This window comes from Esox lucius, chromosome 20 (assembly GCF_011004845.1).
Source record: "Esox lucius isolate fEsoLuc1 chromosome 20, fEsoLuc1.pri, whole genome shotgun sequence".
NCBI lineage: Eukaryota > Metazoa > Chordata > Actinopteri > Esociformes > Esocidae > Esox > Esox lucius.
The window spans coordinates 13,883,253-13,900,226 of record NC_047588.1 but is presented as its reverse complement, the minus strand read 5'-3'; the positions used below and the strand labels follow the sequence as shown (position 1 = coordinate 13,900,226).

At 39.2% G+C, this 16,974-nt stretch overlaps 1 protein-coding gene across 12 annotated transcripts in view; it reads right to left on the bottom strand.

Moving 5' to 3' along the window:
* The window catches only part of syngap1b (synaptic Ras GTPase activating protein 1b), a 165,695-nt gene that overhangs the window by 80,166 nt on the left and 68,555 nt on the right, over positions 1–16,974 (bottom strand). For all 12 annotated transcript variants that reach the window (XM_020041421.3, XM_020041424.3, XM_020041414.3 and 9 more), the window contains exon 4: positions 8,775–8,880. In XM_020041421.3, the coding sequence (XP_019896980.1) occupies positions 8,775–8,880 (106 nt within the window). The remainder of the gene's footprint in view (positions 1–8,774; positions 8,881–16,974) is intronic.

Genomic DNA, 16,974 nt, shown 5'->3' with positions numbered 1-16,974 from the left:
AACCTATGATCTCAAGATGCAGGTCTTTTAATTGTACCTAGAATTTCTAAACAAATAGCTGGCGGCAGGGCCTTTTCTCATAGAGCTCCACTACTGCCAATTAAGGTTAAAAATGCAAACTCAGTGCAAACTTTCAAGTGTCTACTAAAAACACATCTCTACAGCACGGTTTATAATTAGAAGTAGCCTGGCCGGGGGCGTGAAGGTGACCAGAAGGCTTGATACTGTCCACCCTTGCTGTCTTCCCAGGTGGGCTCTCGTCGCCACTGGGATGCCCTCCCTCCAATGCCTTTCGGGGGAAGAGTCACTGGCTTGTTGTTGACTCTCTGTTGCGCACTTGTGCAATTGGGCTGTACGCTGCTGGCAATACTCGGCCCTCATTCAGGGGGGTTGCGGTTGGTGGGTGTCCCTTTGGTTGATGCCTGGCAATGTGGGTGGATTGATTTCCTGCCTGTTGGGCTCTGTCCGGGACCTCCCCCGGGTAGGGCCCCAGTGTCGCCGTACCCCCCCGTCTCAGTTCCAAGGTGTTACGCTGCTATATTATTGTGCTGGGGGATATGAGGAATGCACTTTCTAACTTTTCTCAGTCTCCTCAAGTTTAAAATTTTAGGAGGAGATGAGGTCCTGGTCCACACCTGCGGAGTACCTGGTTTGGGGGGCCCATTGCTGTCTCTGTTCTTGTCCACCTGGTCATACTTTTGACCTAGTCTAGAATCAAATAGACTCTGGATTTAGCCCAGAGAAATGTATTTATTATTCCAATTGGACTCTTAGCCGGCACAGCCAGAAGAGGACTGGTCACCTCTCTGAGCCTGGGTCCTCTCTAGGTTTCTTCCTAAAATTCGGCCTTCTTAGGGAGTTTTTCCTAGCCACTGAAATCAAAAACTACTGTTGTTTGCTCCTTGGGGTTTAAGGCCGGGTGTCTCTGTAAAGCACTTTGTGACAACTGCTGTTGTAAAAAGGGCTTTATAAATACATTTGATTGATTGATTGATCATGCTTTGGGGCTGTTTTTCTTCAGCTGGAACTGGGGCCTTAGTCCAATAACCTTCAGGCGTCCATTAGAAAGATGAAGAGGAAGTTCACCTTTCAGCACAACAACGACCCAAAGCACACATCCAAATCCACAAAAGCATGGCTTCACCAGAAGAAGATTAAAGTTTTAGAATGGCCCAGCCAGAGCCCAGACCTGAATCCAATTGAACATCTGTGGGGTGATCTGAAGAGGGCTGTGCACAGGAGATGTCCTCGCAATCTGACAGATTTGGAGCGCTTTTGCAAAGAAGAGTGGGCAAATATTGCCACGTCAAGATGTGGCATGTTAATAGACTGCTACCCAAAAACACTGAGTGCTGTAATAAAATCAAAAGGTGCTTCAATAAAGTATTAGTTTAAGGGTGTGCACACTTATGCAACCAGGTTATTGTAAGTATTTTATTTAAAATGTTTCCCCCTCAAGGATTTCAGTTTGTTTTTCAAATGAATTGTTGTAGAAGAATTAATTTACTTTAAGAATATGCTGTTGTAGAATGGCTCAAGAACAGGTGAAAATTTTCTGGTATGTGTGTGTGTCTTTTAACATTTGTAAGCACAACGACCATGAAAGATTCCCAGTTCCCAAACTAGAAACAAGTAGCTGTCATTTTTCCAATGGGCCTAGATGAGGACAGCCTTTGGTAAAGGAATCTATCATAGAAATATCAGTCCCTGACTCTGGTTTCAGAGAAGCAGTACAGTGGGGAGAACAATGCAATAAAATGCAAATTAATTATTTAAAAATCATACAATGGGATTTTCTGAATTTATGTTTTAGCTTCTGTCTCTTACAGTTGAAGTGTACCTATGATAAAAATGACAGACCTCTACATGCTTTGTAAGTAGGAAAACCTGCAAAATCGTCAGTGTATCAAATACTTGTTCTCCCCACTGTATGTTCTTACTACAGCCAACCAATGTATGATAGCTGACTTACATACCCACAGTTGATGAAAAGAAGTCAGTGTACACCAGAGGTCCATGACAGACCCACTGTCAGTCAAGCCTAGGGCTGCGCTTTTGCTGCTATTACTGTAATTGTTCTTCATCCTCGGAATATAATAGTTTGTTATATCACACAAGCCCACAGAGTCCATCACTTCTTTGCATGCACATGGTTTTACATAATATTTACGTATACATAGCTGATTTGCATAAAAAAATATATTTATATTTCCTGTGAATGCATGATGCTTTGCTTAATTTCAAAGCATGCACTTACTGATACCCAGTACTAGTTAAACTGATTAGTAATTAGTTAAGGAAGGGGATCAACTTTTATTAGGATGCTAACAAAAATATATTATTGAAAAAGGGTATTGTAGTGTGGTGGTTTGCATGCTAGGACACATTCAATTATATATGCCTTTCCTCAGCCCACTGTGAGTTGCTCTGATGAGATGAGGACGAAATAACAAATGGGATATCAAGAATTTAGGAAGCGTCACACACTATTTATATCAAATGTTCTTTGTTTTTCCTATACTATACAGCCCCAGGGAATACATCGGTACTGTTCTATACACTGCTGGGTTTTACCATCCTAAATGAAAAATTATTGAATTAGTTGCTCTACAGGACGTAGCTATACGTCATTCCACAAAACTGTGGAAACGGTGATGCAAAATGTTGCCAGAAAACCATATTGATTCTAGCTCAGTGAACAAAGAACTCCATGAACTCACTCTGGCCCTGTCTCTCTCTCTTTCTCTCCCTCTGCTGCTTTCCCCAGTGAATGTTCCCCTGCACATGTCCATCAATCACTAAACAACGCTACAGTAGAACTTAATTTGTATTCATTCGGACTTCCAACACCAAGACAGAACGATGACTCAGCGAATCTCTCCAAAGACAAGTGGCAGCTTGGGTCTCCAGTTCCCACAGGCTACCTGTCATCATGCACTGTTAACTGAATACAGTGCTAATAGTCTCAGTAATACTAACAATACAAATATTGATATATGCTACTTGCAGCAATTAAATAAACATTAATAAATTGTCCTTTGGTATTCCCATGTGGCAGCAAACAGATTATATCATAATGGAGGATAACTTGGCTAATGGGATTATATTGTGTAACATTGAAGTCAACTTTTGGGTCAAGAGAAGATGAATTGCCAGGAACAAAGATGCATCTGAGTTACAGACTCACTTATGTAATCTAAACTATGATTCTACAGAGGCCAAGATACACACATGAAAGATAACTGCACTGAACGAAGGCTGTTAATATGATTTGCAGTTTAGTGGTGTCTGCTACAGTATGCTAGCTACAAACAAGAACCACTGCAGAGTTCCACTCTTACCCTGTCTCTATTGGAACCTCAAAAAGAGTGCATGATGTTTTAAGCAAAATCTATATTTCATGAAGGTATTTATTGTGGTTACTTTCTTTAAACTGTTATTGGAGGGTAAACTAATCCCGTTGGGTCCTTAAGAGCTGTGTGCATAAGATGGGGGTGCAGATCAGCTCAGTGAAATTAAATGACAATGTTGTCCCAGAAGACTGTGACCACAAGTTCAGAATGAAATGGAAAAAAACAACAACACACTGTTTTTACATTGCTGAAATACAATTTAGCAAAAGGCTATCTATTAGATAAGCTGTTAGCGAGCTTCATTATGGTTGCAAATTAGCCTCAAGTTAATCTATTCCAATAATGTGTACATGATTTATGTAAAAACACATTTCAACAAGTAACACCAAACACTGAGACCAACTTAATTATTGCAATTCACATCCAATTCTGATGAGGTTAATGAGAAAGACAACATCTTTTCGTTCTATTAGCCCAAAATGAATCAATATAATTTCTGTCAACAGAGCAAATATGAACGCAGATAGTGTGCACGTCACCGCCAATATAAAACCTTATTTGAGCATGGTTGAAATTAATAATTCTCTGAAAAATAGTTTATTTTAATATATCACATAATCTAATTCCATTGATGACCTAGATTTATTGTTCATATTTGAGTTTCACTTGGATAACATCATATACGGTAAACATTCATTTTACTATAGTAGGTCAGTCCTGCACATTAAACTGTTGAAAATGACAAGTAAACACTCAGCCTGTAGTAGTAGACCATACTACTACTGTATTCAGTAGTGATAAAACATTGTGTAGTAGTAGACCATACTACTACTGTATTCAGTAGTGATAAAACATTGCGATATATTGTGCAGCCCTACTCTGTACTGGTCAAAACATTCTGTAGTAGACCATACAAACAATTTACTCTGAACGGGTGAAAATACTCTGTAGTAGACTATACTACCACTTTACTCTGTACTGGTCAAAACATTCTGTAGTAGTCCATACTACCACTTTAATCTGTACTGGTCAAAACATTCTGTACTAGACCATACTACCAATTTACTCTATACTGGTCAAAACCTTCTGTACCAGTAGACCATACTACTACTTTACTCTGTACTGGTCAAAACATTCTGTAGTAGTCCATACTACCACTTTAATCTGTACTGGTCAAAACATTCTGTACTAGACCATACTACCAATTTACTCTATACTGGTCAAAACCTTCTGTAGCAGTAGACCATACTACTACTTTACTCTGTACTGGTCAAAACATTCTGTAGTAGTCCATACTACCACTTTAATCTGTACTGGTCAAAACATTCTGTACTAGACCATACTACCAATTTACTCTATACTGGTCAAAACCTTCTGTAGCAGTAGACCATACTACTACTTTACTCTGTACTGGTCAAAACATTCTGTAGTAGGACATACTACCACTTTACTCTATACTGGTCAAAATATACTGTAGTAGACCATGCTACCGCTTTACTCTGTACTGGTCAAAACATTATGTAGCAGTAGACCATACTACCACTTCACTGTATACTGGTCAAAACATTCTGTAGCAGTACACCCCACTACCACTACTCAGTACTGATAAAACATTCTGTAGCAGTAGACCATATCACCACTTTTCTCTGTAGTGGTCATAGTATCCATTATATCCATTATAAAGCTATTCAATTATGAATCCCTTCACCACAATGAAGCAACTGTTATGGATCCCTCAGAATCCCTATACTCCAATGTTCCTACCATAGCCCCCAAATCTGTCTCCCTATTCTAACCATTACTAAAGAGGTACGATATGCTTGCCTGAATGTGTCCATGTGGATAGTGAATTTCCGAACCACGGACCACAACATGGGCTTAAAGCCATCTATATTAGAGCTGATTGTCACACCCTGATGTGTTTCACCTGTTGTCTTGTCCCCACCCCTCACCAGGTGTTCCCGGTTCCCTATTGGCCCTGTGTATTTAAACCCTGTTCTCTGTTCGGCAGTTGCCAGATCGTCTTGTCTCGTACAGTCGTTTCCAGCGGTCTATGTGTGCTTCTTCCATTCTACCCGTCCTTCCATTCCCCGGATTACGACCCTTGCCTGTTTTTCGGATTACGAGCCTGCCTGCCCTCTCCTGTACCTTCGACCATCTGATCTTCCAATAACGACCCCTGTCTGTTCCACCACTACGAGCCTGCCCACTCCCTGTTTGTTCAATAAACACTTTGGACCGCCCTCCTCTGCCTCTGTGTCCGCATTTGGGTCCCCACTCGATCACCGTCGTGTCACTGATTAAGCACGTTGGAATGTGTTGCATAGCGCAAAGAGTCTGTTCATCTGCAGGCACAAGTTTTGAATTTTCAGTTCTAAGTTCTAAGAGTCGAGGTTGTTCTCCTCTTGATGCCTGCCAGTTATCACCCATCATCTTTCTCAGTCAAAATCAACAAACTCTAATAACAGTACATATTTGCATAAAACATGTACAGCACACTGTAATTATCTACCAAGATTAATGCCTTAATTGCATGTTGATAGCTTCTCAGTAAACCATTTTGAGCATTCAAGGTGCAATACAAGGAAGTGGATGGTGGAGTAAACTGATTGCATCTGCTTGATTTTGTGTTGCAATGAACCAAATCTATATAGCCCATTAAAGCATCATATGTTTAGATGCAGAGTCAAATGTCATTACATCAGGACCGAACTGGGATTTTTAAGTGTCTTCATTCAACAAAATAATAGGAGAGGCGTGCATTTTTATCCTCTCCTCAACATTAAATCATGTTTGTAGATATCATACAGTAAATAAACACATTGGAGACATTCCCAGATGGAGCTTGTTTGGCAGCAGATACAAATGAAATATTATTTTATGACATGTATGCCTTACATGTCACCCTGGAATAAAGCATTTGAGTGAGTAGAAGACCCCCTGCTTCATGACATCTTTATAACAATTATATAACTTAGTATGCAGTTTGTAATAAGACGACATAAATATTTTAAATAGTTAGGAGCAATTGCATAAGTTGTTTAAAAACTAGTTATAATGGGTGTTACAGATGACTGTTCATACTGTTTTCATAAGGCCTAATGTTAACTATTAATAACAACTGCTTTGAACAGCAGTTTGAACTTACATTTTATATAATAAATTGTATAAAATGATAAAACATTTTAAATTGTCATAGTGTGCAAGGTTGTGTTGCAAAAGGATAAACAGAAACCAGAAACAGGCAAATGGGAGCACAGATGTAATGACAATGTTGATATTTACATAACAAATCTGAGTTGTATAAATTGGACCACATCCAAATATTAAGTATAATCTACATCCAAAAAGCACTAACATTTGGAAACTAAGGTACAATCCTTAAACACAATTTTTCCAAGCTGTTTTTATCCCGTTGTACCCAAGAGCAGTTTAGTCTCAGATGATAGTGACGTTTATGGCACCCATTATTTCATTCAAGGTAGGGGGTATGGAAACACCTATAAGTCTGGTGAACATCTGATAAATTTACACATAGATAAATCATCCATCCAAATTACTTGTATGTCAAATCACTTGAATCCGATCTACTCTCACTTTGGAAATGTTGCTACAATATGCTGATCAATAAGACTTCTCAGGTCAGAGTTCAATATGCTGATCAATAAGACTTCTCAGGTCAGAGTTCAATATGCTGATCAATAAGACTTCTCAGGTCAGAGTTCAATATGCTGATCAATAAGACTTCTCAGGTCAGAGTCCTTCTGAAATGGGTCACTGTGTCACAAGCCATTATCAAGAGCATCAACATAACTGTGGGTGTCTGCTGTCAAATTGACCTACAATAGACCTGGCCCCATTAATAACAACATTTTTATTAGTAGATCATCCAGTGCCAATTTACTCATTATACATTGTGTATTTTAATCTCTTGAACACAGCTACTGACTCAATAAATGGGGATTTCTGAAGGCAACGTGGCAGGTTTCTGTTAATCAGCAAATCAATAGGCTCTCTGGAAAGCTCTGACTGCAGGTAGTTCTTAATGGAAGTTCTGCTGGGTAGCATGTGTCACACAGCATTTGTATCCACCTAAATAATCAACATGTTTGATTATTATTACATTATTTACTGCATCAAGACATGCCTAAAAACATAATTCAATCATTATTACTCCTGCAAGAAAGTTGTAGTAAAAGAAAACTGTCATGAATTTCTTAGGTGCTGTTTTGAGGAGAAGTTGGAGGCATAAACATAGTATAAGTATTAAACATATTTAATATAATTTATGATGTACTACATCATTAAGGTTGATACGGTTTTAAAATTATGGAGATTATAGTACTTAATAAATGATAAAACAAAAAAATTTAAGATTTCCCCTTCCTCATCTATAACTTTAAAATGTTGTCATATTAAGAGACAGTACAAAATTGCCATTATATTATAGACCTGATGACAGTGAATGTTTTGGCTCTGAGCAACATACTTAACATTAATTTGACTTTTAGGACTTCAGATTTGAGGATATTTATTAATTTTGTATTTTGTTTCACATTTATGGGATGATGCTTCCACACTATCAGGTCTTCAAATCTTCAAATTGTTATCCTAACGCCCACACAATCAATCTGAGAATCTGATTTCAGAGGAGGTTCAGGGAAATAGATTTATACAAATATAACATGGAGTGTATACATGGGTATATATATATATATATAAATTATTGACTAGACCTGAATTTTAGAGTTAAAAGGAAATTAAAAAGTAGGGACAGTTTCCCTTGCTGCTCCTTATGACGGCATTACGGTCTGGTAGATGATGCAAAGCCAGTCGAGTGTGCGGAGGAGTGGGGTGGCATGCCAGAACTTGGACAGGTTGTATACCAGACGGGCTGCAGCAGTATGGTTTATTTGAGGGGCTGGATGGTGCATGCAGGGAGCTCTGCATATTATTTGTTTCAGGCCACTTATTAAGTCACCTCTGGTCTCTTGGACATCTCAGTCCTATTTGAGGATAGCTCCTGCTTAAACCCAGAAAACTCTTCTCTGTCCTGGCAGCCCGATGATGGAACCAACTACCATTTGCAGCTAGGACAGCAGAGTCCTGCTCTTTCTCCAAAGAACTTGGCCTGGATACCTTACTCATTTAGTAAAATGTAAAGAATATTACTGGTCTTGTAGTTAGCCCAGCTTGCTCTCTTAAAATGGATGAACTCACTGTAAAGAACTCAGGATCAGAGCTTTTGTCAAATTATTATGTAAAATGCAAGTCAATGATGCCATGATTTGGAATGAATTAACAAAATGTGGAATGTGCTGCATTTTATTTGTGCTTTCTGGACAGATATTCTCAGACCATTTGTTTTCTGGTATTTAGTGTACGTTCAGAACCTTTCGAAATCCAAAAGAGCCGACTCACCCATCTCTGGATGGTGCCTCCCCTCAACAGGAACGCTTACTGTCCTTCGCAGCAGCTTGTTCCTGTGCGACTCGGAGCGCCGCTCGCGCATCAACAAAGGATGTACCTGCACACAGAGACAAGGTCATTTAAACATACAGTACACAGACACATTACACACACATGCATTAGGCTCACATGTCCTTATTAAAACCAGAGGCAGGTAGAGCTCTTGGAATACATAGTTCAGGGTGGGGTAAAAGTGCTTTGTATTCCGCATGAATTAAGTTGCAATCTGTCGATAATGGACAGTGCAGGATAATCAAGGTAGAATTCAAGGAACCAGAATTTTCAGACAAAACTACTAGATTACAATGTGATTACTCTGATCCATTGTAGAACTGTTGGTATATACACCATGGATTGGCGATGACGCCCTGTTTGGGCCATCAATCCATTACTTAATGAAACACAGGCTTCAGGGAAAATATATAGTAGAATTTGGTACCAGAATCAATGCACCTGTATTTGTTATATTTATAGAGCTCTTGGCTCAATCTGAGTACAGAACAGTGGATAGCTATGCAGTACTCACAAATAACCTTTACACGCCGTTGTAACATTCAGAAAGCCAATATCCAAACAGTACGGATGAAATTCAGAATGCCTATGAATGACAGCTAAATACTATAGACTTTTTTTCAAAATGATACCAGAGAATTTATTTCTGATATGTGCCACGTAAAACAATTGCTTAACATACAAAAAGGGTCAATACTAAAGTTAAATGACCATGGACTTCCTTGCAATGTACAGAAAATTCAAAAGACCAATATGTCAGCCTTGTAAACAGAGCTTTATATACAGTAAACACAATGGCAAAATCAGGACATGATTGAAGGATACTCTAAACATAGAGGTTCAATGTCAGAGCAAGCAAAGCTGAGAGAGATTGTGCCTGAAGGTCTGAGTGGCCAAGCCAACACCAGAGAACAGGTGGTTGCCCACAGCTCTGCAGGAGTTCCCAAAAGATAATTGAGTGTCAGTCATACTATCCCGGTACACAGCTCTCAGTGAACATGTGACTCGCATGTGCATCTGTACACGGATGTAGGTTTGCGTCATGTTTGTCATTTCTGTGAACCAATCCGTGTGTCACCCTCAACACTCAACACGTAGTCTACTGTGGACACTCTGGGCAAACCTAGTGAAGGCACAGCACTGGCCTCTCCTGTACTACAGTGAACCTTATCTTAAATACATCTACCAGGGCTGACAGTAGCACCTGTACTACAGTGAACCTTATCTTAAAGACATCTACCAGGGCTGCCAGTGGCTCTTCTACTACAGTGAACCTTATCTTAAAGACATCTACCAGGGCTGCCAGTGGCTCCTCTACTACAGTGAACCTTATCTTAAAGACATCTGGCAGGGCTGCCAGGGGCTTTTTCCGTGCCTGTATAATTAGGTTTACACCATAGCTCCAGTGTGCATTTGATAATGCTCATATTATCTGCTTAGTGCACTATATACTAGGAAGGAATATGTTGTTGAGTTCCTCAGTAAAATAAATCTGTTATACAACAGCCATTCTTTATTAGTCCAGTAAAAAATAGTTTATTTCTAATTTCGTCTGCCTTTATGTTCAAGCAATTTGGCAATGAAAGACTCAATAAGGGTTAGATTTCTTGCTTAAGGGCACACATACTCATTCAAGGGTATTTCTTCAGTTTTACTATTTTACACATTGTAATTTTGATGACAACAAAACTATGAAATAACAGATTGAATCATGTACTAACCAAAAAATGTTAAACCAATCAAAACACATTTATATTTTAGAATCTTCAATGTAGCCACCCTTTGCCTTGATGACAGCTTTGCACACTCTTGGCATTCTCTCAACCAGCGCCATGAGGTAGTCACCTGGAATGCTTTTCGAACAGTCTTGAAGGAGTTCCCACATTTGCTGAGCACTTGATGGATGTATTTCCTTCTGTCTGCATTCCAACTCATCCGAAAACATCACAACTGGGTTGAGGTCTGGTGATTGTGGAGGCCAGGTCATCTGATGCAGCACCATCACTCTCCTTCTTGGTCAAATAGCCCTTATACAGCCTGGAGCTGTGTTTTGGGTGATTATCCTGTTGAAAAACAAATGATAGTCCCACTAAGCGCAAACCAGATGGGATGGCGTATTGCTGCAGAATGCTGTGGTAGCCATGCTTGTTGAGTGCGCCTTGAATTCTAAATTAATCACTGACAGTGGCACCATTAAAGCACCCCCACTCCATCACACCTCCTCCTCCATGCTTCATGGTGGGAACCACACATGCCGAGATCATCCGTTCAGCCACTCTACATCACACAAAGACACAGTGGTTTAAACCAAAAATGTCATATTTGGGCTCAGACCAAAGAACAGATTTCCACCGGTCTAATGTTAATTTCTCATGTGTGATGGCAAAGCTATTATCTTCTGATTGATGTCATTCAGTGCCGATTTTTGAGACTGGTAACTCTAATGAACTTATCCTCCGCAGCAGAGGTAACTCTGGGTCTTCCTTTCCTGTGGTGGTCCTCATGATAGCCAGTTTTATCATAGATGGTTGATGGTTTTTGCAACTGCACTTGAAGAAACTTTCAAAGCTCTTGAAATTTTCCGCATTGACTGACCTTCATGTCTTAAAGTTATGATGGACTGTTGTTTCTGTTTGCTTTGTTTGAGATGATCTTGCCATAATTTGGACTACTACAGTACAGACATCATGATGGTCTTCTTAATATGGGCTACTACAGTACAGGCATCATAATGGTCTTCTTAATATGGACTACTACAGTACAGACATCATGATGGTCTTCTTAATATGGACTACTACAGTACAGACATCATGATGGTCTTCTTAATATGGACTACTAGAGTACAGACATCATGATGGTCTTCTTAATATGGACTACTAGAGTACAGACATCATGATGGTCTTCTTAATATGGACTACTACAGTTTAGACATGATGGTCTTCTTAATATGGACTACTACAGTACAGACATCATGGTGGTCTTCTGTATACCCACCCTAATGCATTTAACAGGGCAAAATCTTAAAGTAAACAAATGAAATTTAATAAGGCACACCTTGTAATTGAAATGCATTCCAGGTGACTACCACATTAAGCTGGTTGAGAGATTGCAAGTAAGTGTGCAAAGCTGTCATCAAGGCAAAGTGGGGCTATTTTGAAGAACCTACAATATGAATTTTGTGTATAATATGATAATGTATTTTGAACGTTTTGGGTTGCTACATGATTTCATGTGTTATTTTGAAGTGTTGATGTCTTCACTATTATTCTACAATGAGAAAATTTGTAAAAATAAAGAACTATACTTCAATGAGTAGGTGTGTTTAAACTTTGACTGGTACTGTATTTGTACAGTGATGATTAAAAGTTTGTGAACTCTAAAGAGATGATCATTATTTTTGTATGAAATATTAAAATAAACTCATAAAATCCTAAAATCTCAACTCCAATTTGAAATAGAGATTCCAAGTAAAGGACACAAACAATGTCATATGATGTATTTTCATAGTTTATTTAACAAAAGTAAAATGTAAATAAATGGCAACATTGCAATATGTTGCAAATATGTGAAGCCCTTTATTCAATGGCTTATGGCACGTCCATTAGCAGTGATAACTTGAAGTGAACACCTCCAATGTCTACTAATAAGTCTCAGACTTCTGTTTTGAGGGACATTTTCCCAATTGAATGAGATTTGAGGGATGTCTGTATGTACTGTCCTCTTCAGGTCCTGCTGCAGCATCTCAATTGGATTAATGTCAGGACTTTCACTTGGCCAATCCAAAACACAATTCTTCTTTCTCCTGAGCCATTCATTTGTAGATAAGTTTGAATACTTTGGGTTATTGTCTTGTTGGAAAACTCATTTTTGGCTCAGCTTTAGCTCCTTCATTGATGGCCTGACATTCTGTTTAAGAATCTCCGGGTATACCTCAGTATTCATGGTTCACTTGACTGTTGGGACAAGGTTCTTTTTGTGGTAAGCAGCAGAGTCTTTTGAGCAGCAGATGCTTCTTCCAAACAACCCTCCCATAAATGGTATTTTGAGTATTTTCTGTGTTGTTCTTATTGTTGAAGGATGCACAGCAACCTGAGATGCAACAGTGAGGTCTGCAAATCTCAAGATGTTATGATTGGGTTGGGATTTACTTTATTTTCTTGAGGTTCTTGGGTATATATTGGAAGGGCATCCACTTTAATAGTTGTTGTGCACTAAGGCCTAGTACTAGTTATTTCCAAGTGTAACTTTAACTACTAATAGGAACTGAAAACATTCACAGAGCAGCCAAGATGATGTATACATATAGACCAGGTTAAACTCTGATTCGTTTTTGATACTGAATGAAAAAATATAAAACATTTTGCAAAGTTACCTGTATATTCACCTGTTGCTTCACATATTTAAAGTTTCATTCAAAAATGTTTACAAAACCCTATACAACTCGATTTACAAAGCACAGCTATCACATTTTGGCATGTTGAATACACCATTCAATAAACCAAAGTCATTCAACATATGCAATTCTAACACTCTCAACACACAGTCATCAAGGTGTAAACATTAACAAGCATAATTAAAATAGAAAACTTACTGGAAAAAATTACTACTGTGCAAACTACCCTGTTTTCTCTATTCTGAATCAGAGCATTAGTACAACCAGGATGTCCAGGTAATGTCCAAGCAAGAAACCTGAAATTCAGACTAGAATGTTAATTTTCCTATAAAATGTATCTAAATATACACTCACCTAAAGGATTATTAGGAACACCTGTTCAATTTCTCATTAATGCAATTATCTAATCAACCAATCACATGGCAGTTGCTTCAATGCTTCAATATGGTAGCCATACCATTTACAGTAAGGGACAACATTATTTGATCCCCTGCTGATTTTGTATGTTTGCCCACTGACAAAGAAATGATCAGTCTATAATTTTAATGGTAGATTTATTTGAACAGTGAGTGACAGCATAACAACAACAAAATCCAGAAAAACGCATGTAAAATATTTTATAAATTGATTTGCATGAGTTTAATGAGTGAAATAAGTATTTGACCCCCTCTCAATCAGAAAGATTTCTGGCTCCCAGGTGTCTTTTATACAGGTAACAAGCTGAGATTAGGAGCACACTCTTAAAGGGAGTGCTCTTAATCTCAGTTTGTTATTTGTATAAAAGACACCTGTCCACAGAAGCAATCAATCAATCAGATCCCAAACTATCCACCATGCCCAAGACCAAAGAGCTGTCCAAGGATGTCAGGGACAAGATTGTAGACCTACACAAGGCTTTAATTGGCTACAAGACCAACGCCAAGCAGCTTGGTGAGAAGGGGACAACAGTTGGTGCGATTATTCGCAAATGGAAGGAACACAAAAGAACTGTCAATCTCCCTCGGCCTGGGGCTCCATGCAAGATCTCACCTCGTGGAATTGCAATGATCATGAGAACGGTGAGGAATCTGCCCAGAACTACACAGGAGGATCTTGTCAATGATCTCAAGGCAGCTGCGACCATGGTCACTAAGAAAAGATTGGTAACACACTACGCCGTGAAGGACTGAAATCCTGCAGCGCCCCAAAGAGACCAAAATCGATCTCTTTGGGATCAACTCAACTCGCAATGTTTGGAGGAGAATGCTGCCAATGACCCCAAGAACACCATCCCCATGCTTTTGGACTGTTTTTCTACTAAAGGGACAGGACAACTTCATCTAATCAAAGGGACGATGGACAGGGCCATGTACCGTCAAATCTTGGGTGAGAACCTCCTTCCCTCAGCCAGGGCATTGAAAATGGGTCGTGGATGGGTATTCCAGCATGACAATGACCCAAAATACACGGCCAAGGCAACAAAGGAGTGGCTCAAGAAGAAGCACATTAAGGTCCCGGAGTGGCCTAGTCAGTCTCCAGACCTTAATCCCATAAAAAAACTGTGGAGGGAGCTGAAGGTTCGAGTTGCCAAAAGTCAACCTCGAAACCTTAATGACTTGGAGAAGATCTGCAAAGAGGAGTGGGACAAAATCCCTCCTGAGATGTGTGCAAACCTGGTGGCCAACTACAAGAAACGTCTGACCTCTGTGATTGCCAACAAGAGTTTTGCCACCAAGTACTAAGTCATGTTTTGCAGAGGGGTCGAATACTTATTTCACTCATTAAAATGCAAATTAATAAAAAAATAAAATGATATGCGTTTTTTTGGATTTTTTTGTTGTTATTCTGTCTCTCACTTTTCAAATAAACCTACCATTAAAATTATAGACTGATCATTTCTTCTTCAATGGGCAAACTTATAAAATCAGCAGGGGATCAAATACTTTTTTCCCTCACTGTATTTGTAGACTTTAGAGACACCAGTTCATGGTGGTTGAGCATGCATGATTTCTGAGGCCCAATAACTAGTCAATGTGAATATGGTTGTTGTGAATATGGTTGTTGAAAAGAGAAGAATAATTCAAGAAAATAGTAAAAAAAAAAATAGAAATGAGATGTAGGGGAAAATCTCTGACCAAGGACAGAGATAGGATGCTGAGGCAGAGTAGTGTTTTTGTTGATGGTAACCCTACAGTATACCGGTGTAAAAATGCAAACTTTCTTGTTTTCTTGGGCTACATTTCTGTAATTCACCAAAGGTGTTGGTGAATTACAATGCAATTTTTTTTATTCACTTCTGCAAATGCTCTTGACAAAATGTATGAGGAAATTCTACAGCACTGTAATTCATTCATACCTTTGTATAAGTGTTTTAAATTCCTCTCAGCATTGTGCAATGGGAATTGAATATAGTCATTGTATTTCATGCTTTTGTGTGACATCAAAATTGATATGACAAATAATGTGGTATTGAGTATGATGTTTCATTTACTGTGTGATGACTGGGTTTTAATTAGCATAGCCAGTTCAGCCAGGAGACCCGAGTGGTAATTGGTCAGCCACGCATCAGTTGATGCAGGATCACTCTTATTACATTAAATTGCAACCTGTCAGGGTACTCACTCAGGGTACTCACTAACCATCAGGTACTCACTCAGTCGGTCGTTGAGCTTGTACTAGCATGCGGGTGCACACCCACCAACCACCCATGCCTTCACCTGTTAGATACGGTGTTACTTGTGGGGGGGGGGGGGGGGGGGGGGGGGATTGCAGACCTCACTGTTGCATTGCCATGGGAATTGCATAAATAATAACAAATGTGTGTTACTGTTGTAATATCGTATCCACAATCATGTGATGGCAATGAGGTACCCTAAAGGAGCAGAATTGAATGCCAAGACATGCATGTAAAGGGCTGTACATAAGTACAGCTAATAAATGGTTAAACTCATAAGGTGTTTTCTGTCTGACATAAATTTAGCAGTTGGGAAAAACTCTAATTTGTTAACGATAGCATTTTTTCTGCTACCTATAAAAAAAACCTGGGGAAAATTCATGAGTGTATTTGAGTATTTAGAAATACTTTCCAAGGGTATTTCCAAAGGCATTATAATGTCAAAATGTGTATATTAAATAAATGACATTGACATGTCATTGAAAGTAACTGAAGTAATTTTATTTTAATCTGGGTCTGAGAAATCCCCCCACTGCATACACAAATTAACAATGTACACAACAGACCCTCCTGGTGAGGAAAAACACCTGGGCACTATTTATAGCCTGCGTGACAGTGTTAGATTGTAGAGAGAGGGTGTGGGGGGGGTAGGAGAGTGCCCTTCCAGCTGGGTAGTTGATAGCCTGGCACAATCCCTGGCAGCCATGACAGGCTGGCACAGAACACTGGCAGAGAGAGGTCAGATGAGCCAACAAGGACAATCACAAGGGGGCAGGGGTCTAGTATTGAAACCTGCAGGGAGACATTACACATTCCAATTGGTATTGCTAATGAATAACATGTCTGTAATTGGAAAAAGGCTAGTGCAGTGTAGCAGTGTTTATCAGTTCCAGTCCTTGGGTTTCTGTCTCTAGGCATGCTCCTGTTAATTGAATATGTCAACAATTTGATCAATTGAAATGTACATTGAATACAGGCAAGGAGAACTGTGCATCCATCAGGTTGTTTTACAAGTAGCATGATGTCCACCCAATCATTCCAAGCTTCAAATTGCTTAACTTCATCTATTTGTCTTCCATGTAACAAATGTTTTA